Below are 26,981 nucleotides of genomic sequence, written 5' to 3' on the forward strand. Positions count from 1 at the left end.
CTGAACCACTGTGCCCCACAAAAAGAGCATGAAACTGACTCTTGCTTCACCAAAACCAGATAATTTAATAAACTTTATCCTTGCTGGGGGAAGAGGGAGGGGGAAAGCCACCTGTTCCACTCCTCTTAATAAATTAAATAACACATGGCCCATTCCTGTGCCCTAAGCAAACGCTGGGCACTTGAGCCAGTCCCGCTATTTCCTTACGGCCCATCTGCTTCCCCTTCACAGAAGGGAGTTTTCCTACTGCGCCAGGTTATGTCATGCCATGGCCACATCCCCTCTGCGGTGAGGGTCCAGTGGCCAGGGAAAGGAGGAAGAGGACCCTCTTCCTCAAAGCTCGGGCAGAGGACAGTCCTGGAAGAGAGCTGTGGCTGTTTCTCCCTCCTCTGTCCCCCAGACTTGGGTGCAGGAAAAGCAGGAGGGAAGTGCGTGCGTCCTTCCTCTGGGGGAGCCCAAAGGGGTCCCTAGAGCTAAGGAGGCCCCCAAGGCCCTGAGTCAAAGGCAACAGGCTGAGGAGCTCATGTGGCTGTGGAGCAGGAAACAGCATTCCCAGGGGCGGGAAGGGCCACCTTAGCAGCCTGCCCACCTAGTGCCGAACTCCGCCTTAGCCCATCCGGCGACCTCGGCCCTGATCCGCAGCAGGCCCCAGGCAGCCTTCCCTCAGCCTCCCTTCCCCTCTGTTGAATATACTATGTCCTCCAAGTGCTTTCTCGGGGCTGGAGTGTACTGGTACCTCTCTCGACCCCCAGAAGGTGAGAATCAAGAATCCCAGGCCCCACTGTGCTCAGAAAATGGGAGCTCTTTGGTCAGTGCCAGCATCAGAGGCCCTCCCCACAGGTGAATACTCCTGCGGGTCCCCTGAATGGATCTGCCTTGGGAAAGGGCATCACTATGGCTTGAGAGAGATGGTGCGGGCCCTGTACAAAAGCCTGGCTTATTCTGTCACTGCGGCCACCTCCTCTTCCTCACCCTCCTCCTCTGTCTCCGTCTTGATCTGAGCAACCCCAAGGCGGTAAAGGGTGTCGCGGATGACCACCTCGCCAGGCTGGCAGCTCTGCACAATGTCGTGGATCTGCCGGTTGACAATCTCGCGGCTGGTGAGGAAGTCCATAAGGCGGTTGTAGAGGTAATAGTGGGTGGCATTGTCAAAGGCAATGGGCCGCTGGCGGACACTGTTCGGTTTGCTGTCTGTGATAGAGGCCAGGATAGTTGCGTAGGATGCCAACTCAGGACACAGGGCCAAAGAGTGGTGCCCAGCACTGGAGTCACCAGGACTGAGCTGTGTGCCTGCATGGACGATGCGCCGTGTGGCAGTCTTGGTGACCGGGTGCTGGACAGAGTGCTCGGCCTCCGTCATGTCCACAGGATAATGCTGATCCAAGAGTTCTGGGCAGGACACGCTCTAGAAGAGAGAGAAGCCACTCTGACATGAGGGAACGACAGGCGGGACCTGTGCAGTGGGGGAGAGTGAAGGCTGTGGGGTCAGCAGCCTGTTTAAATCCTCCTGTCAACACACACCGGGCCTCCTGGGGCAAGTCCCCTCTCCTCTATCTCTGGGCCTCGGTTTCCTCATGTGAGAACGGGGACAGTAACCAGAGCAGATGTTGGATTAACTGAGCTGCTGCTGTTTATTGCCGTGCCTGGTCAACTGAGGCAGGGCTGCAAGGCAGTGGGGGAGGGAGTGGCTCCCACTGAGGCTCAGACGTCTCCTGCAGTGCTCAACACAAGCCCCCAGAGCCACTGAGCCCCAGGGAATAAGGAAAAGGTGAGTGTGACAATGATGCCCCTTTCTCCTATTATCTGTGCAGGGTTCAGCTGGCCTTGGAGGGCACATGCCTCTGGTAAGAGCCATTGCTTGGTACAACGTACCAAGACACAGAGAAAGGGCTCTGCCACGAACATGCTGTGTGACATTGGACAAGTCTATTTCCCACTCTGGGCCTTACTTCCTCCCTTTAATAAAAGGAGAGGGTTGGATAAGGTGTCTTCTAAGCCACTGTGCCTCCAGATCATAACAGACATGCCATGCAGTATATTCATGGCTAAATCCAAGACGGGGCTGATTGGGGCCTAGTATATCAGTGTCCATGATGACTATCAAAGGAGGCAATTTTCTAGGCTTATCAGGAAGGCAACCTTGACTCCTAAGGTAACGGTGGCACCCTAAGTGACATGCTGTGGCCACACATACACAGGGGCTGGTCAGTAAAATTTATGGAGTAAAGGGTTCCAGGACATCAAGGCAAATACTGATGGAGAAAGGATGCTGCAGATAAGGCCTTCCCGAAGAACCAGGTGGGGAGACATGAGCTGCAGAATTTATTCCGGGTCCTCAGAAGAAAACTCACCACAGGCGGCTCCGTGGGGCTAGAGAAACAGCCCTGGTTCCTCCCCCACATCTGATTGGTCAGCTCTGGGTAGCAGAGGTCAGCACAAAGCGCCACTTGTGTGGCCATGTCCACCACATAGACAGGTGGCCAGTGGCGGGAAGAGGCCAGCAGATCCACATGGTCCCGGGCACTCTCGCCCCGCACAAGGTACTTGGAGCCACAGATCACCTAGGGGTAGATGGAGGGCACAGCATAGGACTGAGTGGAGTCCTCAATGGCTTCTTCCCAGGAAGATGAACAAACAGGTTTTGTGACTGAAGCCTCAGCCATCCTGCCAGAGCCCATAACATTCTGCTTCTGTCTTCCTTCTGTCCCTAAATGAAGTCGCCAGCTCATCCCTGACCTCATGAGAGGAGAATTGGGAATGTCAGGTCCTCAGCTGAGGCTTAAAAACTCCCAGGTCATCTGCTCCACCCTCCCTTTCCACCCTGCCACACATCACCCTACCCAGTACCACCACCTAGCCCAGTGCCTCCCTAACCCGGCTGCATAGCACCAGCAGCTAGGAGCTGGTTAAATATTCAGGTTCCTGGGCCCTACACCCCAAACCCAAGCATCTGTATTCGAAGCAGCTCCCCACCAGACCCTGATGCAGGCTAACATCTCCACTGACTGGGCCCCTAAGCACGCCCTCCCCACCCCCCGACCCCAGCCAGGCAGCTCTGTGTACACTGGAGAATTCTGCCTCTGCCTCCACCTTCACCTTCACATCCACCAGACCTGGCTGCCACCTCCAAGTGATATGGCTCTTCCATCACAGCCCTGAGACCTGTAGCTCTCACATCTGTCCCTGTGTTGTCATGAGATGGCCCCAGTCACATGAACACACTCCTGGGAGCAGGCTCTGCTCTGCCAGGGTGGAGCATCCAGCGTCTCTCTCAGACACAGCTTTGTTGAAGGAGTTGACGACCTGCAGGTTGCCCTGCCCACTCACACATCCCAGTGAACTGAAGCTCTGCCAGCGCCCCCCGCCCCCACACCCCGCTATGTAGTGCTTGTGCACGGGGTGTTATACCCTAGTGCAGGGGTCAGCAAACTCATTAGTCAACAGAGCCAAATATCAACAGTATTTCTTCAAAATAGACTCGCCCAGGCTGAAAACCGACTTCTGCACACGAGCCACGAAGTTTCAATCGCACTGTACTCGCGCCCGCACGTGGTATTTTGTGGAAGAGCCACACTCAAGGGGCCAAAGAGCCGCATGTGGCTCGCGAGCTGCAGTTTGCCAACCATGACCCTAGTGTGTTCCTGTGCCTACTCTGTCAAACAGCACGACCTTTCCAGAGCGACCCCGGTGCCTGCCCTTTCCACACCCTCCACAGACAGACAGTGACCTCCCTAAAACCAAAATCAGGCCATGTCCATCCCATTTCCCATTCAAAACCTTCAATGGGTCCATCATTGGTCTCAGAAAAAAATCCAAACTGTTACTCTGGCCTACAAAGCCTTACATGATCTGGTCTCTGGTGAACCCTCCAGCCTCCCTTCTCTTGGCTCAGTAGGCTTCCCCACTGAGGGCTTAGTGCCTGCTCTTCCCTCTGCTGGAACATTCCTTCCTCCACTCATCACTGGGCTCTTAGCCTTCTCTGGCTGTCGCATGGACAGGAAGTCCCTCACTGTCACTTCCCTTGTACCACAAGCTGCGGTGACTTTGTTTCCTCATTAAAATGAGGTCAAGTAGGAAGGAAAGACATCGTTGCTCACCTTTGTACCCTCAACAGCTAAGGCGGGGCCAGCACATGGTAGCAGCTTAATAAACACTCACTGATGACAACCCAGGCTCCCCGCTTGGCCTAAGTGTGGCACCTGACACATGTGGACTATTCCACAGGCTGCCCGTGAGCTAAGTGCCAGCTCCCACAGGACGAGCTGGCTCAGTCAGATGGCAGGCAATGTGTCATGAGCAAATTCACCCCAGGCTCCTCCTTGTTATCCTCTTACCTGATGAGGGCACACCTTGTAGATTTTACCCCCGGTGAGATGAGGCGGGGGCTGTCTGGTTCTGGCTCCATTCTGTACAGATTCATAGAGGGCCAACAAGGAGAAGCAGAGCTGGTCCTGGAGCAGAAGTCAAGTTTAAAAACAGCAGTAAATGCTAAAGGACCAGGTCTGCGCACAGCACCACAGGCTCCCTTCAAATACCCAAAGCAAGAGAATCCCAACGTCCTCTAGGTAAAGCGGAGGGCCTCGAGGAAGGGTCACAGACAGAGCCAGCCTGACTGACCGAGCTGCCACTCTGAGGCTTGCGTTCCAGTTTTTTATAGGGCGGGGAAAGCTTCAAAGAGAAGCTAATACTGGAGTATGAACTTGAAGGAAACATAAAATGTTCAACAGCTTTATCAGTATGAAGGGAAGTAAATAATGCATAAATAAAGCCCTCCTACACACACACTCTATGAACTGTCATAGCACTCACTTTTTAGGAACCTGGATTGGTGACACCCCGGCACTGTGCAAAGTGCCTGCCTTCCTGACAACAATCTCTCGAGGTCGGTATTTTAGTTACTTCCACTTTGCAAAATGAGAAAACCAAGGCTCAGGAATATAAGGTGCTGCCCAGCTGGCATGGCTCAGTGGTTGAGCGTTGACTTATGAACCAGGAGACCATGATACGATTCCCGGTCAGGGCACATGCCCGGGTTGCAGGCTCAATCCCCAGTGTGAGGCATGCAAGAGGCAGCCAATCAATGATTCTCTCTCATCACTGATGTTTCCATCCCTCTCCCTCTCCCTTCCTCTCAGAAATATATATATGAAATATAAGGTGCTTATCCAAGGTCACACACAGTAGGCAGGAGACCGGGATTCCCAACCCGATTCTGAACCCACTACCATCAATAGATGAACTGACCGGAGGGAAAGGCCTCACATGCATGTTACAATCTGACTGCTAACTATCTCCCAGGCCTCTCTTGACTGCCAGCATCCTCTGTCCAACACAGGTGCCCAGTCACAGGTGTTCACATTCCTGCCCAGAATGGACCACCAGGCTGCTCCCAACGTCCCTGTCTACTGCTACCCAACACTCACCTTAGAGTCTTCTGCCCCAAAGGGGACGCCACATTGCGTAAGCAGCTGCTGCAGCTCCTCCTCGCTGTAGGAGCCCATCTCCTCCAGCTTGCAGGTGCCCTCCTGGAGCAGCCTCACCAAGGCACTGCCATTGCCTGCAAGAGACAACAGTGCTGAGGGGAGGGCACTGCCTCAGCCATAGGGGTCATGGGCAGTAGCTGATGCGTGAGGATGAGAACAAAGGGGCAAGGCCTACAGTACAGCAAGGAGTGGAAGCAGGCTCTGCCCTGAGCTCTGCCCTGGGTGCTGGGAGAGGTGGATTCAAGGCAGGTCTATGACTTCTGCAGAGATCTGAACTTTCTCAGACTGCTTTGTGCCCGTGAACATCTGGGAGCTATATCTGGCAGAGTGCCCTTGCAAAGAACTCCCAAATGGGCCAGCTTTAACCAGTTAAGGTTTTTCAGCATCAAGATCTCAGATGCTTACCACAGCTACAGCAACAAGAAGCAGCAACTCCCATTTTAAAATGCTCTCTATACACTGTTCCTGAACCTGCCTCATCAACAGAAATATGGGGGGGGGGGGGGGGGCTTAAAAAAAACACTTCCTGGGCCTTGAAGCAGCAAACGGGAGGTGGGCCTCAGATCTAATGTTAGGAAGCACTGTTTGAGAACCAGTGGGTCACAACATATTAAATACTGAGAAAAATCACTTCAGTGGGTCATATCCAGAATTTTAAAAATGAAATAAAATAGAAAACAAAGTATAATGCACTTGGTAAGGAAAAATACTGTTTTATGAAAGTTTTGCTTTCGTTACAGATACACACACTACTTATGAGTATCATGCTGGGTCGTAATGCAGAACCTATTTCTTACTGTGAGTTGCAGTTTTTTAAAAAAAAGTAGAAGGCTATCCTCTAATTAGATCACTTTATCTTCACAACAGCCCAGGAGATGGGTAACCATATCATGCCCCATTTGTGAATGAAGCAACAGAGGCTCAGGGCAATGAAGGATTTGATGGAGGTCACATGGCTACTAATGCTAAGTGGCATAGCTGGGACTCAAACTCTTGGTGTCAGAAACCTATGCTCTCAACAGCTAGTCTGTAAAACTGTCTAAAAGACTGTTTAAAAGCAGACTCTCTGGCCTCCCCCGCTACACTTATCAGTGAGAACCTTTGGGTTTGGAGCCTTATCAGCATTTCTCAGAGGACTTCCACTTTTCAGCGCAGTGCATCCCCGAAGGCTGACAATGGGCTATGTGAGTCAGTCCTATACAATATGGCTGGCAGCACTTCAAACCTCCACACCATGACTTTCATCTCTAGGGGATCTGTCACAGGTTGTTATCTCTTTCCAGAAGGAGCCCAGGGTGGGCCTGGCTCCCGCTCTGCCATTTGTGCATCTTGCCATGGACAATATTCTAGACTCTTGACTGGGCCCTTCCCTGACCCCAGTCAGCCACCAGGTGGCCTTACCAGGTACTGGCTGTACATCCAGGTTTTTGTCTTTCTCAGTGTTGACGACCACAGCTCCTCTCATGAGTGGTGGGAAGAAGGGGGCAATAACAGAGGCATCAAACTTGGTGATAGGGATGCTGGCAGGGAAGGCCACCTGCTCAATCACCTCTGTCTCCATCGTGGCCCAAAAGTCCTCCACGTTTACCTCACTAGAGCCCAAGAACTCAGGCCAGGTGAACTAAAAGGTCAGGATAAAAAAGGTCAAACTGTAGGAGCCACAGAATATTAGCAACACAAAAGCCTACCCTCTTGATACGCTCAGGGCAACTAAGGCTGGGGAGGGGGTTTACGACAGCCATGCACTGCTGGGATGCCCCCAAACCTGACATCTCAGTACCTAACTGTCTTTTTCCACATACAAGCCTGAGTGAGACTACTGGAGAAAGGTAGAACAGAATGCGAACAAAGGTCTAGTTCCAAAGCCCATGCCCTTAATGCCTATACTGGCTGGCAGGAATCACCGGAATAAAATGTAGTGATATTCTACCCTCTTCCAAGGCCCTGTTGACCCCTGACCCCCTACAGAAAGGCCTCCAGGCCTTGCCAGAACACAGCTATCTCCTCTACCTCATGCAGCATTTACTTATCTATTGTAGACACCTAGTAGTTGTGTTATTCAGTTTTTGTCCTGGTATCCCCCTTATATGGTCCTCAAAGTGTGACCCAGATCCTATTACCTGGAGCAGTCATTTATGTTACTTATCAATGCTAATACCAGGGCACATATCGATCTGTATGAACTATATTTATAAGTGTGCACTTTAAACAGATTCCCCAGGTGCGCAGTTCCCAAAGTGTGGCCCCTGGATCAGCAGCATGAGCATCAATCACCTGGGAACTCGTTAGAAAGGCAAATTCTCAGGCCCACTGCAGACCTACTAAATCAGAACCCTTGTGGGTAGGGTCGAGCAAGCCCTCCACACTAATAAGACTGAGAGCCTTTCCAATGTAATTCCTATGTCCACTAATCCGAGGGCCACTGCTCTACACAAGACATCTATCTCCCCATCTCACTCCCCCTTCCTTCCCCACCTCACAGGGCACGAGCGCATGCTGTGAGTACATGACAAAGTCTCCCACTACAATTTCATAAGGAACTGAACCCACCCTCTTCACAAAGAACAGGGGATAAGAAATGCCAATTAAGTATGCTGTGTGAGCAACTGACATGGCTGCTGTCATTAGTCCGGAGGGTCCTCCTCTATACAGTCCCTGAGGGAAGGGGCCAACCCGGCGGTCTCCTCATAGACAACTGCATATTTAAGCTTTGTCAGTAACTTCTGGATACCCCTATCCCCTCCTCCCCACATGCACACCACTGTTCATGCACAAAAGGGAGAAAATAAAGTAAGCCCTGGTCTCTAGAAAGAAATAACAATGCCATGGAAGAGAAGACTCATGCACACTGAGAATGAAGGGAACGCTACTCCATGAAGCAAGAGCCCTGGGAGGACTAAGAGCCGTGAGCTTTGTGGGGAAGAGGGCTTCTGTCTATTCTGGAAACCAAAGTCTCTGCAGGCCAATGTGTTTAGAAAAATCAGAGCTCAGAGACCCAGGAGGTACAGGTGAGCATGGCAGTCCTTACGAGCTCAGACTCCGGAGTCAGACAACCAGTACGAGGCCAAGTCCCAGCTCCACCCCTTCCTGGCTCAATGAGCGTGGGCAAGATCCTCTGGGCTTCAGTCCCTTCATCTACACAAATCTCACAGAACTGGGTGAGAAGTCAGTAAATATTAAAGCACTGAGCACAGAGTAAGAACTTGGCATATGTAATAAAATGCTCACTAAGTCATAGCTGCATTACTGTTAATATTACCATTAGGCAAGCAGATTTGAATGAATGTAGAATAGCCTCTCAGTGAGATCACACACAGAAGCAAAATTTTTTTCCTTTCATTTTATCTACAAGAAACACTTAGAAAACTCCAGCATGCAGTATGTCTTCATATGTTGTTTTCATATGTCTTATTATATACTACCATTCTTCAAGTATAAATATTTGATCAACATATGAATTTTTTTTTTACTGGGAAGAAAAGGAGAATATGAACTAAATCTCGAATATGCTCAGCTGGCCAGGCTAAAGCTTTTCTCAGAAGAGCCCACACCTCCCCTGGTGGTGAACAGGAGGAGCTACAGGCCTGGTGCCTTAAGAGTCACTTCCTGTTCCAGCCCTCTGGTCAGAGTTCAGAGATGGAAACTCAGAACATCTATGAACCCCAGAGCGACTATGTGCAGACTCAGACTAACGGCACATGATTGTGGGGAAGAGTTAAACTATGGGATTTTTTTAACCCCTGTACTAGGTTAAGGAAGATTCTCTATTATTTCCAGTTTGCTAAGAGATTTATCATAAACAGTTGTTGAACAACATTGAAAGCCTCTTTTACATCTAATGAAATAACCATATGGCTTTTCTCCTATCTGTTAGTGAATTACATTAGTGTATTTTCTAATATTGAAGCAATCTTGCTTTCCTGTAATAAACTTAGTCACAATGAATTACTTTATTTGTTGTTAAAGTTGATTTGCTATTATCTTATTCAAGACTTCAACATCTATATTCATGAGTATAATCAGTCCCATTTTTTTTTTCTATTATAGTAAACATCTGGTTTTGCTTTAAGGTTCTATGGCCTTATACAATGAGTTGTATAATTGCTGTTATTCTATGATTGGAATCACAGGTTTCTTGTTAGAGTTAATATGCAAACCTGAGTTTGGTGTTAGGTTCTTAACTAAAAAATGTTCACACAAAGATAACAGATCAGATCAGATCCTCAAAACCCTTAAGAGACTCTCATTTCCTCCACAGCACATCCTTAAAATGGCCCACACGACCCCACAGAGTCCAGCCTCCTGAACCTCACTATCCTACCACTCTCTCCACTGCCCACACATGCCAGCCACACCCTGGCCTCCTTGCTGTTCCTCAACCATGCCCGCAAACCCACCTTAGATCCTTCCTGCTCCCTCTGCCTGGAATGTTCCTCCCCCAGAGGAGAACACGGGCTCCAGTCTCTGTTCAAACACCCTCCTATCAGAGAGGCTGTCCCTGACTACCCTTTATAAAAGAGGAATTCCCTTTCCCACCACACCCTGGCTTCATTGTTACCACGTTTCTTATAATTTATTCTTTATAATATAGGCATATATTATTATTATAATAAATTGTTAATGTTTGTTTCCTGGTTACTCAAACCAGGAAACTTTGTGGGTTTTTTCTTAAATGCCATTTCCCAAGTGTCTAAAAAGTGTACCTAGTTCATGTTTGATAAATTTGTTGAATAACAAATGCCTCTATTTCCATCTGATCTTCCTTAGATGAAAACGTGGGCAGTGGCAGGAAAAAGCCACTCTTCTCACACAGGACAGGACAGGACAGGAGTCATCTGTCCCTGGGGACATACATCATGCAGGAGGTGGCAGCGAAGGGTGAGGACAGTTCTAAATGTTACCCACAGTGACTGAGAGGCACTTACCTCCACACTCTTCAGTGCCAGCACGTTTTCTTCACTCCTCTGGGCCATTTCCACTTTGGGGGCCACACCACAGATGCCACAGATCATGTCATTGTAGTCCCGGACAGTGAGGCACTCAAAAGCCCAATAGCCATTGCACAGCAGCTCTTGTAGCTGGCTTAACTCCTCTGAGGCCAGCGTCTTCTCTGGAAGAAAAGCAAGAGCTCTGAGTAGGTCACAGAAAAAGACCCCGAAGACCCCGAAGCCACTGGGGATGAGCTAATGGCCAGCAAGAATAGTAATTCTGTGGTGGCTTCTCTTGCAGAACACCCAAGAGTACTAACCACTCCAAGGGTCAAGCATCCTGGCCTTCAAGAGCTCAGGTGGCAACCTGGAGGGCAATTCCAATCAGTTATGTCTGCCTGTACTAAGCACCTACTAGGCCAACGGCTGCACTAGATAATGTGCAGCGCTTCAAATTTTCTCATTTAACTCATATATTTCTGAATGAGGAGCTATTATTTTCCTCATTTTATAATTGGAGAAACTGAGGCACAGAGAAAATAACTTGGTTAAAATCACAGTGACACTAAGTGGCAGAGCCGAGACTCAAGCACCAGCCTGCCTGTCTGGCTCTAGCACCTTTGCTCTAATACATCTGACCTCAGAGCAGGAAAAGTGCAGGACTAGAGTCTGTAAGAACGGGATGGGATGGGATGGGAAAAGCACAAACAGAAATGATTTCTAATAGTAAGGAGGGTGGTCCCTCAGCATGAGCCCTGGGACCTCCAGAAACTGTGTATTCAAAATGAGTCTGATTAACATGCAGTTAGGTCAAGTCTACCTATGACCAAAGGACGAACTTCTAAAAGTCAGTTTAGCCTCATGCTGAGGGTCCCTGGATGCACGGACAGACTCACGCTTTCTAAACTCAGTTTGGCATTTGTGAAATTCAAGAGAAGTGTCAGGAGGCTAAAAATGTCTCCTTTTCAAAATATCAGCCTTGCCCCCAAGAGGACTCTTTCAACTAAAGCCCATCACTGAAAATTCCCAGGGAGCTTAGACCTAACCTTGGGGAAGGGAGGGAGCCAACCTTTACCTGCCTGCTCCTGCACCGACTTCAGAACAGCGCTGATAGACACTCTGGGATCCTCTCCCAGCTTAATCTGGTTTCGGATTGCAAAAAGCAAGTCCAGGCTCACTAGCACCTTGTTCCCCACATTAAAGAGACCTGAAGGTTAAGAAAAGGCAACAGGGAAATTCACTATAACATCATCCACAATGGCAAAAAATTGGGAACTAAATGCCCAATAGGGGAACAGTTAAATAAACTATGGTGCATTCATAAAATAGCAAACTCTGCATCATTACAAAGAATAAGGTAGACCTAAATGCTATGACATGAAGTTGTCCATAATACATTATTAAATGAAAAAAGCAAATAATAAAATACATACAAGAAAAAAAGAAACATCTTCCTACCACCCAGTTCAGTCCTCATGACCTCTCACAACTGCACCGTGGGTAAAGACCAGGAGTATCTTTTAGCCCAGGGGTGTGTGGAGAATGTGAAACAGGCTATAAAACCACCCAAATTTTGAGATAAAGGACTCAGAGAAATTTAAATGCAGTCAGTTTAAGACAAATAAAAGAGGGTGATTTTACATTTGCACAATACATAATGCACAAATTTGCACAAAAGCATACCATGGAATTAATGCTTGTATAAGGAATAAGGAAAGTATTACACATGCCCCTTTCCCCCCCCTTTCTAAGCATGATACTATTTGAAGCCATAAAGGAGAAGATCAAAACAATAATTACATAAAAATTAAAACAAACAGCAAAAAATAAAAAAATCACAATTTTAAAGACAACAGATAATGAGGAATCTCAGAGGGAAAGCGAGGGTGAGTGGGAGGTAATCAACCAAAGACCTTGTATGCATATATGCATAACCCATGGACACAGACAATAGGGTGCTGAAGGCCTGGGGTGGGGTTGGGGGGGGGCTGGGCTGGAGGGTGTCAATGGGGGGAAAAGGGGACACGTGTAATACTTTCAACAATAAAGATTAAAAAAAATAAAGTTATACTTGAACCAATTAAAATAAAAAAAGGATAACTGATAAACTGAGGAAGAATTCTGTCAAGAAAATAACCCAAAACAACCCAAAACAGAATGAAAATATTCACAAGAGAAAGTCACGGAGGAGAAAATAGAAAACACATACACACACACACACACACACACACACACACACGATAGACAATCTTCTTAGTAATCAAAGAAATATAAGAAATTAAGAAATTATATACCAGCTTTTACCTATTAAATTGATAAACTTTAAAAACTATAATAATCTATAAAAAGTTACTACAAAAAATACTTAGGTTTAAATCTAGCCCTGGCTGGTTTGGCTCAGTGGATAGAGCATCGGCCTGCGGACTGGAGGGTCCCAGGTTTGATTCTGGTTGAGGGCACATGCCTGGGTTGCAGGCTCGGTCCCCAGTCGGGGGCGTGCAGGAGGCAGCTGATCAGTGATTCTCATCATTGATGTTTCTATCTCTCTCTCCCTCTCCCTTCCTCTCTGAAATCAATAAAAATATATTAAAAAATAAATCTAACAAAACATGTGTGGACCTATATGCTAAAAAGTATAAGACACTGATAAAATAAGTAAAAGAAAGCCCAACAAAACAGAGAGACAGACCATGTTCATGAATGGGACAATTTAATATTTTTTAAGCATGTCAAACTTCCCCAAATTGATATATAGATTCCATACAATCCCAATTAAAATTCCAGCAAGATTCTGTAGACACTAACAAGCTGATTCTTAACTTTATATTGAAATGCTAAGGAACCCATCTAGCCAAAACAATTCAGAAAACAATTCAGGTAAGGGCAAGGTTGAAAGACTCACACTACCTAATTATAAGACTTGCTATAAAGTTATAGTAATCAAGAGAGTATGATGGGGACAAAAGAGTCTTATCTAATAATAGACAAACATGTAAATTGACCGTCCCTCTGCTACGCTCACCAGCCAATCAGGAGAGTATGCAAATTAACCCAACAAAGATGGCGGTTAATTTGCATACACAGAGGCGAAGTGGAGGAGCGAAGACTGAAGGCTCCGGCTGGAGCGAAGGCCTGGGTCCCAGGGGCCAGAGGAAATCTGGTGCCGACAGCCAGGGGAAGGGAAGGCCTATTGCACGAATCTCTTCATGCAAAGGGCCTCTAGTCTATACTAATAAAAGGGTAATATGCTAATTAGACCAGGTCAACTGGCCATCTTCCAGATGTCCGACTTCCTTCTGGGCAAAGCCATGGTGGTGGGGGCTGGGGCAGAGGCAGTTAGGGGCGAGATCAGGCTGGCAGGGGAGAATAGTTAAGGGTGAGATCAGGCTGGCAGGGGGTCAGGTGCAAGATCAGGCTGGCAGGGGGTTAGGGGTGATCAGGCCGGCAGGGGAGGGCAGTTGGGGGTGATTGGGCCAGTAGGGGAGGGCAGTTGGGGACAACCAGGCCAGTGGGGGAGGGCAGTTGGGGGCAAGATCAGGCTGGCAGGGGAGGGCAGTTGGGGGCAAGATCAGGCCTGTAGGGGAGGACAGTTGGGGGCGAGATCAGGCCTGCAGGGGAGGGCTGTTGGGGGAGACCAGGCTTGCAGGGGAGGGCTGTTGGGGGCAATCAGGCCAGCAGGGGAGGGATGTTAGAGGCAACCAGGCCAGCAGGGGAGGGCCATTGGGGGCAACCAGGCCGGCAGGGAAGGGCCATTGGGGGCAACCAAGCTGGCAGGGGTGGGCAGTTGGGGGTGAGATCAGGCTGGCAGGGGAGAGCAGTTGGGGGCAAACAGGCTGGCAGGGGAGGGCAGTTGGGGGCATTAGGCAGGCAGGTGAGTGGTTAGGAGCCAGTGGTCCTAGATTGTCAGAGAGATGACTGACTGCCGGTTTAGGCCCGATCCCTGTGGGTCCCAGATTGGAGAGGGTGCAGGCCAGGCTGAGGGACAGCCCCTCCCCCTCCCGCCCCCCCCGCACGAATTTCGTGCACTGGGCCTCTAGTAAACAACATAAAGAAATGGAACAGAATAGAATGCATAAATAGACCCATATGTGTATGATGAACTGATTTCAACAAAGAAATAAAGGTAATTCATTGAAGAAAGGACTACTTTTCAACAAACAGTGGTACTGGAGGTCCACAGGCCAAAACAAAAAAATGAACTCAATCTGAGCCTCACACTTTTTACAAAAATTAATCCACAGACCTAAATGTAAACCACAAAAATTATAAAACTATTAGAAGAAAATATTTATGACTCTCACCCAGGTAAAGAAATCTTAGATAGAACATCAAAAACACATTTCTAGCCCTGGCCGGTTTGGCTCAGTGGATAGAGAGTCGGCCTGTGGACTGAAGGGTCCCGGGTTTGATCTTGGTTAGGGGCATGTGTCTTGGTTGTGGGCACATCCCCAGTGGGGGGTGTGCAGGAGGCATCTGATCGGTGTTTCTCTCTCATCGATGTTTCTAGCTCTCTGTCCCTCTCCCTTCCTCTCTGTGAAAAGCAATAAAATATATTAAAAAAACACAAAAAAACAAAACATATTTCTATCCCTGGCCAGGTGGCTCAATTGGTTGGAGCATCGTCCAGTGCACCAAAAGATTGCAGGTTCAATTCACGGTCAGGGCACATACTTATGACATGGGTTCCATCCCCAGTCAGGACGCATACAGGAGGCAACTGATCAATGTTTCTCTCTCTCCCTTCCTCTCTCTCTCAAATCCCTAAAAGAAAAAATTGACAAAACAACAACAATAATTTTGAGGATGGTCTTTATCATAATTAAGAATGTTTGCTCTGTGAAAGATTCTGTTAAGAGAATAAAAAGACAAGCCAAAGATCCTAAGAAAATACCTGCAAATCACTTATCTGGCAAGGACTTGTATCCAGAATATACAAAGAACTCTCAAAACTAAACAGTAAGAAAATGAACAACCCAATTCAATGAGTTAAAGATCAAACAGATACTTCACCAAAGAACAAAAATACAAATGGCAAATAAAACCCATGAAAATATGATCAACATTAGTCATCAAGTCAATTCAAATTAAAACCACAATGAAAAACCACTCACATACCTATTAAAAAACAAACAAACAATAGACAATACCAAGTGCTGGCAAGTGGAGCAAACCAGAACTCTCAGCCATAGTTGGAGAGAATGCAAAATGGTACACACATATAATCAGGTAAATGGTTTGGAAGGTTCTTATAAAATTAAACATACATTTACCATATAACCCAGCAATAATCTGACTCCTAGGTATTTACCAAAAAGAAATGAAAATTTATGTTCACACAAAAGCCTGCCCATGAATGTTTATTGCAGCTCTATTCATAACTCCCAAAACCTGGTAACAATCCAAATGTCCTTCAACTGCAATGAGTGAACAGATAAACAAATTGTAGTCCTGCTTACAATGCAAAACTACTCAACAATAAAAAGGAACAAACTACTGACACATTAAAAAACATGAGTGACTAAAAGGCCTTATGCTTAGAAACCAGACTAGAAATTCTACATCCTATTATTGGATTTATGACATTCTGGAAAGATGAAGAGCATATCAAATTGTTGCTAGATGTTAGGGGTAAAGGATGGGCTTGATCACAAAGAGTAAGTAGAAGACAGTATTTTGGGATGATGAAACTGTTATATATATTCCTAAGGTACTACTGGCCTAGACAGAATGCAGGGAAATGGCATTCCATTAACTGTGGGCAAGAGCATAAAATAGTACAAACTCAATCTGGCAATGCAAGACACTGAAAGCATGAATTCAAAATCAGGCACCATAAGGTTCTGAAGACAGAATAACAAATACTTTTTAATCTTCAGCACCCAATTATACATATAAAACTCAAGATTCAAATTCTCACAATGATTGGTACATAATGAATATTCAATAAATGTTTGATGCTGATGAACAGAGGGGAAATGGGTGAATATGCAGCAATTTCACTTTTGAGTATTTGCCCTAGGGAAATAAGTGAGGCTGTACACAAAGATTTAATTATAAAAAGGACTCGAAGTTGGAGTGCCACTTCTTTAAAATGGCCATGTATTTCTCCACTTCCTGGTACAAGAAGATGCCAATGATGTACTGCTAAATTTTAAAAAGCACATTCCAAAGCAAATCCAGCACAACCACATTTTTATTGGAAGAAAAGCTATCTACACTAATAAAAGAGAAACATGGTAATTAGCGTACGACCGCTACCCTTCCCATTGGCTAATCAGTGAGTATATGCAAATTAACTGTCAGCCAAGATGGCGGCCGGCAGCCAGGCAGCTGGAAGCGAACATGAGGCTTGCTTGCTTCAGTGACTGCGGACTCCAACGTTCCCCGCCTGACTTGCCGGCCTCTGAGTTGTAACTCTAAGCAACTATGTACTATGTTGCAAATAAGAAGCTAAACAAAACTCCAGAAACCGGCTTTCATTCAGCCAGGCTTTAGCAACATTGTATCGATGTTTTCAGCAGCGAGGCCTCAGAGCTAAAGCTGGCCCAGAATAAAAAGTAAAGAAAACAAGGAGCGGTTGGAAGCTTCAGTCACTCGCTTCAGGAAAACAGCCCTCAGCCCCTCACCCAGACTGGCCAGGCACCCCAGTGGGGACCCCCACCCTGATCCAGGACACCCTTCAGGGCAAACCAGCCAGCCCCCACCCATGCACCAGGCCTCTATTCTATATAGTAAAAGGGTAATATGCCTCCTGGCACCGGGATCAGCGGAGCAGCGAGGCTCCCGGCACCAGGATCAGCGTGACAGGGGGCAGCACCCAAACCCCCTGATCGCCCTGCAGCTCTGTGTGTGACAGGGGGGAGCCCCCCAATCCCCTGATTGCCCTGCGGCTCTGTGTTTGACAGGGTGCAGCGCACCAACCCCCTGATCGGCCCTGCTCTGTGTGTGACAGGGTGCGGTGCCCCAACCCCTCCCTCCCCCAGGGGCCCTGCTCTGTGTGTAACAGGGTAGAGCCATAACCTCTCCATCAGCCCTGCCCTGAGTGTGACAGTGGCGGCGCCCCAACCCCCTGATCGGCCCTGCTCTGTGGGTGATAGAGGGTGGCGCCCCAACCCCCCTCCACGGGCCTTGCTCTGTGTGTGACAGGGTAGAGCCATAACCTCCCCATTGGCCCTGGCCTGAGTGTGACAGGGTGCAGCACCCCAAACCCCTGATCCGCCCTGCTCTGTGCGTGACAGGGGGGAGCTCCTCAATCCCCTGACTGGCCCTGCTCTGTGCATGACAGGGGGGAGCTCCCCAACCCCCTGATGGGCCCTGCTCTGTGCATGACAGGGGGCAGCGCCCCAACCCCGATTGGCCCTGCTCTGTGCGTGACAGGGGGTGGCGCCGCAACCTCCCCATCGACCCTGCCTTGAGTGTGACAGGGGGCGGTGCCCCAACCCCCCAATTGGCCCTACCCTGAGCGTGACTGAGGGTGGCATTGCAACCTCCTGATCCACCCTGCTCTGTGCATGACAGGGGGCGGCGCCCCAACTCCCCAATCAGCCCTGCTCTGAGCCCGACCAGGGGCTGCACCTAGGGATTGGGCCTGCCCTCTGCCACCCGGGAGCAGGCCTAAGGCAGCAGGTCGTTATCTCCTGAGGGGTCCCAGACTGCGAGAGGGCACAGGCCGGGCTGAGGGACACCCCCCACCCCCAGTGCACAAATTTTTGTGCAACAGGCCTCTAGTAAACCTATAAATCTTTCCACACTTTCTTATATTCTGCAGTGATATACCTGGGGTTAGAGGGCATAATGTTAAGTGTTTATCTCATGGTAGTATTACTACTGATTTTCAGTTTCCTCTTTCTACTTGTCAGCATTTTCCAGTTTTTCTACAATCACGATCTATTATTTAAAAAGTAACTTTGCTTAAAGATCCTGAGCTCGGCTGAAACCGGTTTGGCTCAGTGGATGGAGCGTCGGCCTGCAGACTGAAAGGTCCCAGGTTCGATTCCGGTCAAGGGCATGTACCTTGGTTGCGGGCACATCCCCAGTAGGAGATGTGCAGGAGGCAGCTGATTGATGTTTCTCTCTCATCGATGTTTCTAACTCTCTCTCTCTCCCTTCCTCTCTGTAAAAAATCAATAAAATATATTAAAAAAAAAAAAAAAGATCCTGAGCTCGGCCGGCATGGCTCAGTCGTTGAGCGTCGACCTAAGAACTGGGAGGTCATGGTTCAATTCCCAGTCAGGGCACATGCCTGGGTTATGGGCTTGATCCCCAGTAGGGGGTGTGCAGGAGGAAGCTGATCAATGATTCTCTCTCATCATTGATGTTTTTCTCTCTCTCTCTCCCTCTCCCATCCTCTCTGAAATCAATAAAAATATGTTAATAATAATAAAAAAAAAATCCTGGATAATCCTAACACTTGAGAGGTACATGTATACTGGGGCTGAGACATCCAGGAGGAAAAATCCCCATCTGAGAGAAGGTCTAGGGCTCACAGGACCAGAGTCTGACCCTAGGGGCTGTTCTCAAACCTGCTCTGGGGGCCTACTGAGGGAAGAAAGGCTGGCACCCACCTGTATAGATGTCCATGAAGCTATGCAGGGCCAGACAATGGGGATTCAGACACATCTTCACCTGGGCAGTCACCACCTGCAGTCGGTTGGCTGTCATCAGCCAGCACTCCTGAGGCCCAGCCAGGGAGCTAGTACCCAAAACATCACCAACAAAAACAGAAGGAATATCAACCTCTTAATAATTCATCAGTCTCCAAGATTCAGTGATGAATAGCAAAATTCACAAGACTTTACTACAGTAGGAAAAGGAAGGTGCTAGAGCTTGTGCCCCAAGTTTTTCTAGGTAAGTGTTCCACTTTGTTGGAACCTGGTCTGGGGAATCACCCTCAAATTTAATATAATTCTCAATTTGTTACCAATTTAACCAATCCCACCGAACTCCCAAATCCAAGCATTATGCTGGGCAATCCAGATGTAAACTAAATCTTAAATTGGTGACAATAACTTTCAGGCATTTTTCAATGGAAATAATAGATAATTACTAATTATTATTATTAATTAGCAATCAGAAAAGTAAGGGGAACCTAAGAAACACAGAGAATAACATATTCAAAGGTTACAGCCTGAACGTTGTTTGAAGAAAGAAAGTTGTTTGTACAGGCCAAGTGAGACGGGGCAGTTAGGGGCAGGAAATGTGAAAGGGCTGCTTACTTTTGTCCCCCTTTGAATAATGGGCTGCTACAGAGAAGGCACTGCGTGGATGGAGACTCATAATAATTTGACCAAGAGGTTTGCTCGATGGTGACCGTCTCCTCACTGACGCTGGACAGAATGAGTCGAGAACTGTTGAGTTCGTGAATCAAGGCAAAGACCTCGGCCAGCTCGGACTCATTCTCAGGAATCTGCAGGACTTTGCGCAGCAGCTGCAGCGTGGACTGGCGTTGGATCTCCCTCTGGGCCGCACTCAGGGGCTCTGCGACACTCAGCCCATCTGGGAGTGCTGAGCTTGCCTCCTGGGAAGAGAGTGGATTGATCACCAAGAACCCAGGGCAAGAAGAGCCAGCGTGGGCTACATCAGGAGAGGCTGTGAGTGACAGAGGGATAGGCGATGACAGAGAGGTGGGAAACCTAGGTTCCTAACCAGCTCAGCTAATAACACACTTGTGACTTATGGCAGGTGCTTTCTCCCTCTGGCACCCAGTTTCTCTGTCAATAAAATGAGAAGACTATACACAACACATCTCTTAGTAAAGGTTTCAAGTGTCAGCTCACATTCACCAGGTAGGGGATTTGGAGGGTAACAGACCTGGTCTTCAGTTCTGTTTATGCCACTTAACAACCGTACATGTGTGACCCAAAGCAATTTACTTAATCTTCTGAGCTTTAATTTCCTTGCCTGTGAAATGGAGGATCAAAATACTAGTAATCTCCTATAGTAGTTGTACAGAGTAAAGAAGATATTGTAAGTAAAGCACTTAGTACAGTGCCTGGGTTGCAATAAAAACTCTATGAATGGCAGTTTTCATATATAAACAAATATTCATATTAAAGAATCTATATATATAAAAGCCTAAGCCGGTGATGGCAAACCTTTTGAGCTCGGCGTGTCAGCATTTTGAAAAACCCTAACTTAACTCTGGTGCCGTGTCACATATAGAAATTTTTTTATATTTGCAACCATAGTATAAAAAAGATTTATATTTTTGATATTTATTTTATATATTTAAATGCCATTTAACAAAGAAAAATCAACCAAAAAAATGAGTTCGCGTGTCATCTCTGACATGCGTGTCATAGGTTCACCATCACTGGCCTAAGCTACCATTAGACCAGTAGCTATGATGTGCACTGACCACCAGGGGGCAGATGCTCAACGCACAGGCATGGAAACATGGAACAGACTGATGAATCTCAGAGGAAGGGGGTAGGGGGAGGCCAGGAAGAGATTAACCAAAGATCTTATATGCATACTAGAGACCCGGTGCACGGGATCCCTCAGCCTGGCCTGCGGGGATCAGGCGGAATCCGTACCCCAGCCTCCGACATCTCCCAAGGGGTCCCGGATTGCGAGAGGGCGCAGGCCAGGCCGAGGGACCCCACCAGTGCACGAATCCGTGCACTGGGCCTCTAGTTTATCTTTAATGCTTTGTGGCTTCTAGGTATAAGAAGACTTTATATACTAATCAGAGGCTTCCAGGAACAAGGTTCTGAAATGCTCATTAGGTTCCTTGTGCAAATGCAGCCTGAATACTCCCTTCTCCATGCTCCCAGAGTCCATTCCTTTATTGCAGAATGCACTGTCTCACAGTTGATAAACCACTGTTTCCCCTCTTCAGTGAGTATAGGGTCCCTGCTTAATTACTAAGTCCCAATACCTGCATGAGGTCAGAGTATACAAAAGATACTAATTCATAGTTGCTGGACATAGTATACATTGCTTTATAGAAGTTATGTGCTTCATAAAAGAAGCTTTCTATTAACTCTACATCCTCTACACTGTCTATAATAGTTTGGTTACTTATCTTTCGCCTGCACTAGACCATTAGCTCCTTATGCAAAGGGACTATGTCCTACTCAGCTTTGTATCTTCAAAAGCCTGACCCATGGTAGGTATTCAGTATATAAAATGCCTGAAAGGATGAATGAAGAGCTGAGTAACACTAGAAATGCGTTGCCCTGGGAGGTGTGTGTTCCCCGTCATCACTATGTTGAACCATAGGCTGGGATATAAGTTGGCAGGAATACTATCCTTTGGCTCTGAACCACAGTTGGAAGGTGGAAAGGAATGAGGACTGTTCCAGCCAAAGATGGTGCAATCTTAATTACAGCCCAAGAAAAATTGCATAGGAAATGTATGGCTGCCAGGAGGCTCCAAAGAGCAATACACACAAAGTCCCTAAGTTTCGGACCTATGTTTTATGTTGTAGAAAACCATAATGACATTTATTTCTCCTAAAATTAAGGATATTGGAGGGTAAGGGAATGGCTGAAGATGAGGGTTCTTGGTGTAGTTAGCTAGTCAAAGACAGAAGAACATAAATGAGAGTGGAATTTGAAATAAATTGGCAAGAGGTCCCTAGACAATTCCTGCCTGACCTGGAAAGTTAAGTGACCTCATCATCTAAGACCTACAGACCAACACCCACTTCCATGCTGCAAACCAACACCTGTAGAAGGAGAAAGGAATGTTCAGAGCGTCTACCTACACAGAATGCAATTCCATCCCATAGTTACTGATCAATACATTATTGTATTATGTATGTAAGCTCCAGGGTTAGAAGGTACGGGGGAAACAGATATACTTGGCCTAAAGGAGATTCTAGTCTCGCAAGGAATTAAACTCTAATGAAGAGGAACAAATAAACACATGGAGAATTCAGGAAGAAAGCTCACTGCCAGCAGAGGGCACCAGTGGACAGCAGAATGTGATGGAAACTGTGGAGCCATTTACATGCTATTTCAGGGGATTATACATTGCTTGATGCTCAATTCTGAGTCTTCTCTAGGGCTCATAGCCCTGAGAATAAAATGCCCAAATCTAATACAGCTTGCCACCTTACTTTACTGATGGAGAAAACAAAAGCTTCCAGCTCAGGGTCTCTTGGTTCCTACTCCCAGTGTTTTTTTCCACTAACCATGAATGTCCACAGACTTCAGGTCCACTTCCCTTTCTCACAAAGGCAGTAACCTCAGAATACGACCCCGAGCACAGAAACAGACCTAGAGACAAGGGGATGAAACTCGCCTGCTAGAAAGGCCCCTCCCCATAAGCAAAGAAACCTTGAAGCCTGAAGCAATTCTATCCGCTTCTCAGTTCTATCCATACAGGTATCCCTCCTCACCTATACTTCTTCTGGGCCTCTCTCTGGCTCAAGGACATTCAGTGGGACCCCAGGACTAAAAGACACACTGCCCAGTCTAGCATTAAAGATCTTCCATGATAGGGCCCTGACGTGCCTTTCAAGGCTTTTTTTCATACTCCTCCCCATACACCCTCTCTTCTGGCCATGTCAACACCCACCAACTCTCTGGCTCTTCACTTTTGCTCACGCTTGTCCGTGAGTACAGCATGCCTTCCCCTTCCATCCACATCCTGCCCATTTTGCAAGACCCAGCTTAGATGTGGAGTGGCCAGGCTCCAACTTGGACCTTGACCATGTGCCATCCTTCCCCTGCAAGGCAGATCAGTTGACATTCCTCTAATTACTCTCATCCTAGTCATTCTATTTGCTGCCAAAGATGTTGTCACTTTCTGTTCACTTAAGAAAACTCACATATGAAAATTCACAAAACCTCTGAAAAAGCCCATTTTTCCTGGTTCTAATAATAAAAAGCAAGTCCTAAGGATACCAAGTGTTTTATCACTCAAATAGTTTGATTCAACTTCAGAGAGTAGGCTTGCTAACAAGGCTGCTAGAAGTACAGCTCTGTGATTAGCCAAAAGCTGTGCAAGGAACGTGAGAGGCAGCGATTTAATCTAGTCTTAGGGTTGGCATTCTCTAATTACTAAAATACTATTAACAGGCCCTCTATCAGACCTCAGAGCTAAAAGAATGTAATCTTTCCACCTCGTCTTCTGAATCCTACTTAAGGCCTGTGTTACCATTCTCTTTGGTTCATGGGGCCAGAAGGGTCTCAGAGATCAAGGTATCTGATCAATTCCCTCACCCTGGCAATGATAAGGAGGTCCACAGAGAAGGCATTCGCCCAGGTTCAGAACCTATAACCTGTTTCCAGTTCTGGTGCTCTAGGTACTATCATGTACTAAGGCATCCTTTTATTTCTACTAAAATAGGTTTGTTAACAGAGCCCAACCCAAGGCCAAGGGATGTGTTTGGGGAAGGAACTCACGAGAGCCTTGGTGGTTTTCTCAGTCCGGTCTTTGGCAAGGTTAAAACCACAACTGGGGCAAATCCGTGGTTTATGCCGGTTGGTGTAGACATAACTACAAGAGGGATTCTTGCACTTTCCCCGGCCTCTTGATGTAGCCAGGCCCAAATCCTAAAAAAGTAAGACCAATGTTCAATTCTTTAAAAATTGAGTTAAACCTGGACAGAGCCAAGAACCAGGATGACCAGCTATCAATAAATCAGAGAAGAAAGTGGCAAATGCAAAACCAGATTTAGACTAATTTCCAAAGAGCCTTGAAGCAAGATCCTTTTCTGCAGTTTCCCCTTTACTCCAATACAGCCTGTATAATTTTGTCAAGTCCTTCTCCCGGTGTCAAACAAGTGAGTTGACTGTCAAAGGTCAGAGATTCGAATGCCTCCAAGGCTCAGGCAACTGGCAGAATGAATCAGGCCTGTTCTAACGAAGAGTGCAAGAGATTGTGGTGTACTAAAGATTTCCAGCCCTGCCTAAATACATATTGTAACTTCTAAAATACTGAAGCTAAAAGCTCTGGCATTTAGTCTCCTATGATGAGATGCTGTCTAATCAGTCAAAGAGAGGGTTGGTCCTGGGCAGCTTTTCACCAGATGGTAACCAGAGTGCCAACTGTAGCCAAAGGGAGGGCATGATGAGAATATGCACGGCATGCAGAAGGCAGTAATTAAGCCTTTGGAAAAAGAAACCTGAGATCTCGGGATAAGAGACACATTCTCCTTAAAGATCAGGCCAGACTACGTACTAAACTACCATCCTGTGCTGTCTCGTTCACTACTGAATCCCCAGTACAAAGCCTGCCACACAGCAGGTGCTCAATACATCTTTTTTTGAGTGAACGACTCTTTATCCGGTAAGAATTTATAAAAATGTAGCTGCTCTATCAAAAGCTATGTATCTTACTCAACTTAGCCAGAGAATCTGTCAAAGGTATTTGGCTGGTTGACATCGTAATGATCAACAAAATCCGAGAATGTTAAGAACAAGAGAAACCAATGCAGCATGTTAGAGACAATAAAAACTGAGGACCAGAGAAGGAAAGAGCCTTGCCCAAGGTCAGAGGGCATGCTAGCAGCAGAGCCAGATCCACTTCTGGACTAGGATTTTTAGACATCAAGTGTTTATTCCACTGTCCACAATGCTTACCCTCCAAAAGAATGACCCCAGAGTCACACATCTGTGTTATGTTAAAAATAAAAGAGAGGGAAAGGGAAAACCTTGGTGGAAAATGCCAGGCTAAACAAAATAAGTTGCTTTACTAAAAGTACTTTTCAAACTCTGTAAGATACTAGGATGGAATGCGATTCTATTTTGGGGAGGAAGAATACATTTCCCAAACTTGAACATGGAACACACTTTTGAGGCTAAAAGGTCCAAAGATTGCTGAACGCTAAACTGGACTAGATTCTCATCTCCAACTACTTTCAATGAAATACCCTGATCTCAGCTTTACTGATCTCTCCTGGGAAAAACAAATCTAGCTACTTTGCCCAGGAGCTATCATTTGTATTAGTGACAGGGCTTTCAGAATCAGTGATCTATCCCTGACCCTCCTTTCGCTCCTGACTACCACTACTCCCCACCCACCAGACCTCTACTCACCCTAAACCACAAAATCAAACCACCTCTGGGCCCATCTCCAGGCTGCACTTACCAGCGTGACAGTGCAGCTGTACTTATATGGAGGAAACATATCAGGCTTGACTTCTACAACTTTGAACTGAGACGTCCTGTTGGCTGAGCCATTTGGTAGCTGTGGATCAGAACAAATTATTTAGTGTGTCTGAACCTCAAACTCCTTAGATCCTGTGTTCAAAAATAGCTTGAGGGAACAGTTTCCAAGGAAATTTGCAAAGCCATGCTCCAAATGAGCAGGTTCACAGACTGCCACACTCTTCTGTGCAGCTTCTAACACTGCATGTTAGAAACACTATGAATCAGATCTACAAATACTATCAAGGGAGAAAAGCATCTAATAGCTATGTGGTTGAATAATGTTTGCATAGAAAGAAGTCTGAAGGATTATTCACTAAAGTACTCCGGGGTGAGAGAATATCATGATTCTTTCCCCTTTACCACTATCTATAAAATGTCAAATGTTCTATACTCAATGTAGATGCTACTTATGTAATTAAAAAAGAAAAGATGAAGAAAGCATTCTAAATTAAAAGTATTTTGTAATATTGAATTTAAGTTGATTTACAGAACATAAAATTTCATGTATTTAAAGTTTAAGACTAGAAAAAGGGTTTATTTTAACAAATAACAATTTTTTAAACCAAAGAAAGTTATTTACAGAGAAGACTAGAAGTTTACAAAATAAAGGGACTGATCTAAGGGCTGGAAATCTACAAAGTGGTGCACTCAGTGCTGACAACACCTGGATGACAAGCAGGTTAGCCTTCAAAGTAAAAGCCAGCTGATATTTTTGTTGTGGCAAATTTAGAACTATCAGACAAAGGAAGTTACCCAACAGTGCACATGGCAAGGGAGATGGTAGACCAATTTTCCTGCTTCAGTTTGGTCCATGACAGGGTTTTCAAGCTATAAGCCATAATCCACTGAGGGGTTGTGAAACTTAATGAGCTAAAACTAGCACTTTGAAAAAAGAAGTGGAAAACACCTAAGTGACTGGGAACAATTAAGGGCATTGCTTCATTAAACTTTTAATGTGTGGCTGTATGTATGTTTAGTGGGCTGTGATGTAAAAATGTGTTTCCTATTGAGGATCTTGGTCAAAAAGCAGTCTGGTGAACAATGCTGATTAAGGGAATTTTGATTATAACTATTCTAGCCACATATGGCAAAAGAACTAAAAAATAAATATAAGAATAAATGTGCTTGAATACATGGAATTTTGACACCTCGGAAATCTTAAGTAACTATATATTGTTAAATTGGACTGAACTGGCTACAAACCAGTACACAGAGTAAGAGCTGTATTTTTTTAGTTTAAAAAAGTTGTATTAAAGAAATACACATACACAAGTGCCGAAATGACTTGAAGGCTAAAGGAGCACACACTGGACTGTTAATAAGAGTTAGTTCCGGGTGGCAGAATCTCAAGGGACTTATTTTCTTTCTGCCTTACCTGAATTTTCTATATTTTCTAGAACCATGCATTCATTTTTTAAAGGAGGCTAAGGAGACATGACAACTAAACACCGTATCTAATCTTAGTC

The 26,981-nt window shown here is 46.4% G+C and overlaps 1 protein-coding gene across 5 annotated transcripts in view; it reads right to left on the reverse strand.

The window, feature by feature from the left end:
- Nucleotides 1-39: 39 nt before the first annotated feature.
- HMGXB3 (HMG-box containing 3) overlaps nt 40-26,981 on the reverse strand; it is a 46,031-nt gene continuing 19,089 nt past the window's right edge. For 2 of the 5 annotated variants that reach the window (XM_070414610.1, XM_070414611.1), the window contains 11 exons: nt 25,454-25,552; nt 23,767-23,916; nt 19,627-19,928; nt 18,976-19,103; nt 11,487-11,618; nt 10,409-10,593; nt 6,885-7,104; nt 5,424-5,557; nt 4,335-4,451; nt 2,352-2,561; nt 40-1,405 (listed from right to left, as the gene is read on the reverse strand). In XM_070414610.1, coding sequence (XP_070270711.1) covers nt 938-1,405; nt 2,352-2,561; nt 4,335-4,451; nt 5,424-5,557; nt 6,885-7,104; nt 10,409-10,593; nt 11,487-11,618; nt 18,976-19,103; nt 19,627-19,928; nt 23,767-23,916; nt 25,454-25,552 — 2,145 coding nt within the window. In that variant the 3' untranslated portion in view covers nt 40-937. The remainder of the gene's footprint in view (nt 1,406-2,351; nt 2,562-4,334; nt 4,452-5,423; nt 5,558-6,884; nt 7,105-10,408; nt 10,594-11,486; nt 11,619-18,975; nt 19,104-19,626; nt 19,929-23,766; nt 23,917-25,453; nt 25,553-26,981) is intronic. The other 3 variants (XM_070414612.1, XM_070414615.1, XM_070414613.1) reach the window with 3 other exon arrangements.

The sequence above is a fragment of the Myotis yumanensis genome, unplaced genomic scaffold (genome assembly GCF_028538775.1).
Source record: "Myotis yumanensis isolate MYYU_CA2020_CCGP unplaced genomic scaffold, mMyoYum1.0.hap1 SCAF_5, whole genome shotgun sequence".
Classification (NCBI taxonomy): domain Eukaryota; kingdom Metazoa; phylum Chordata; class Mammalia; order Chiroptera; family Vespertilionidae; genus Myotis; species Myotis yumanensis.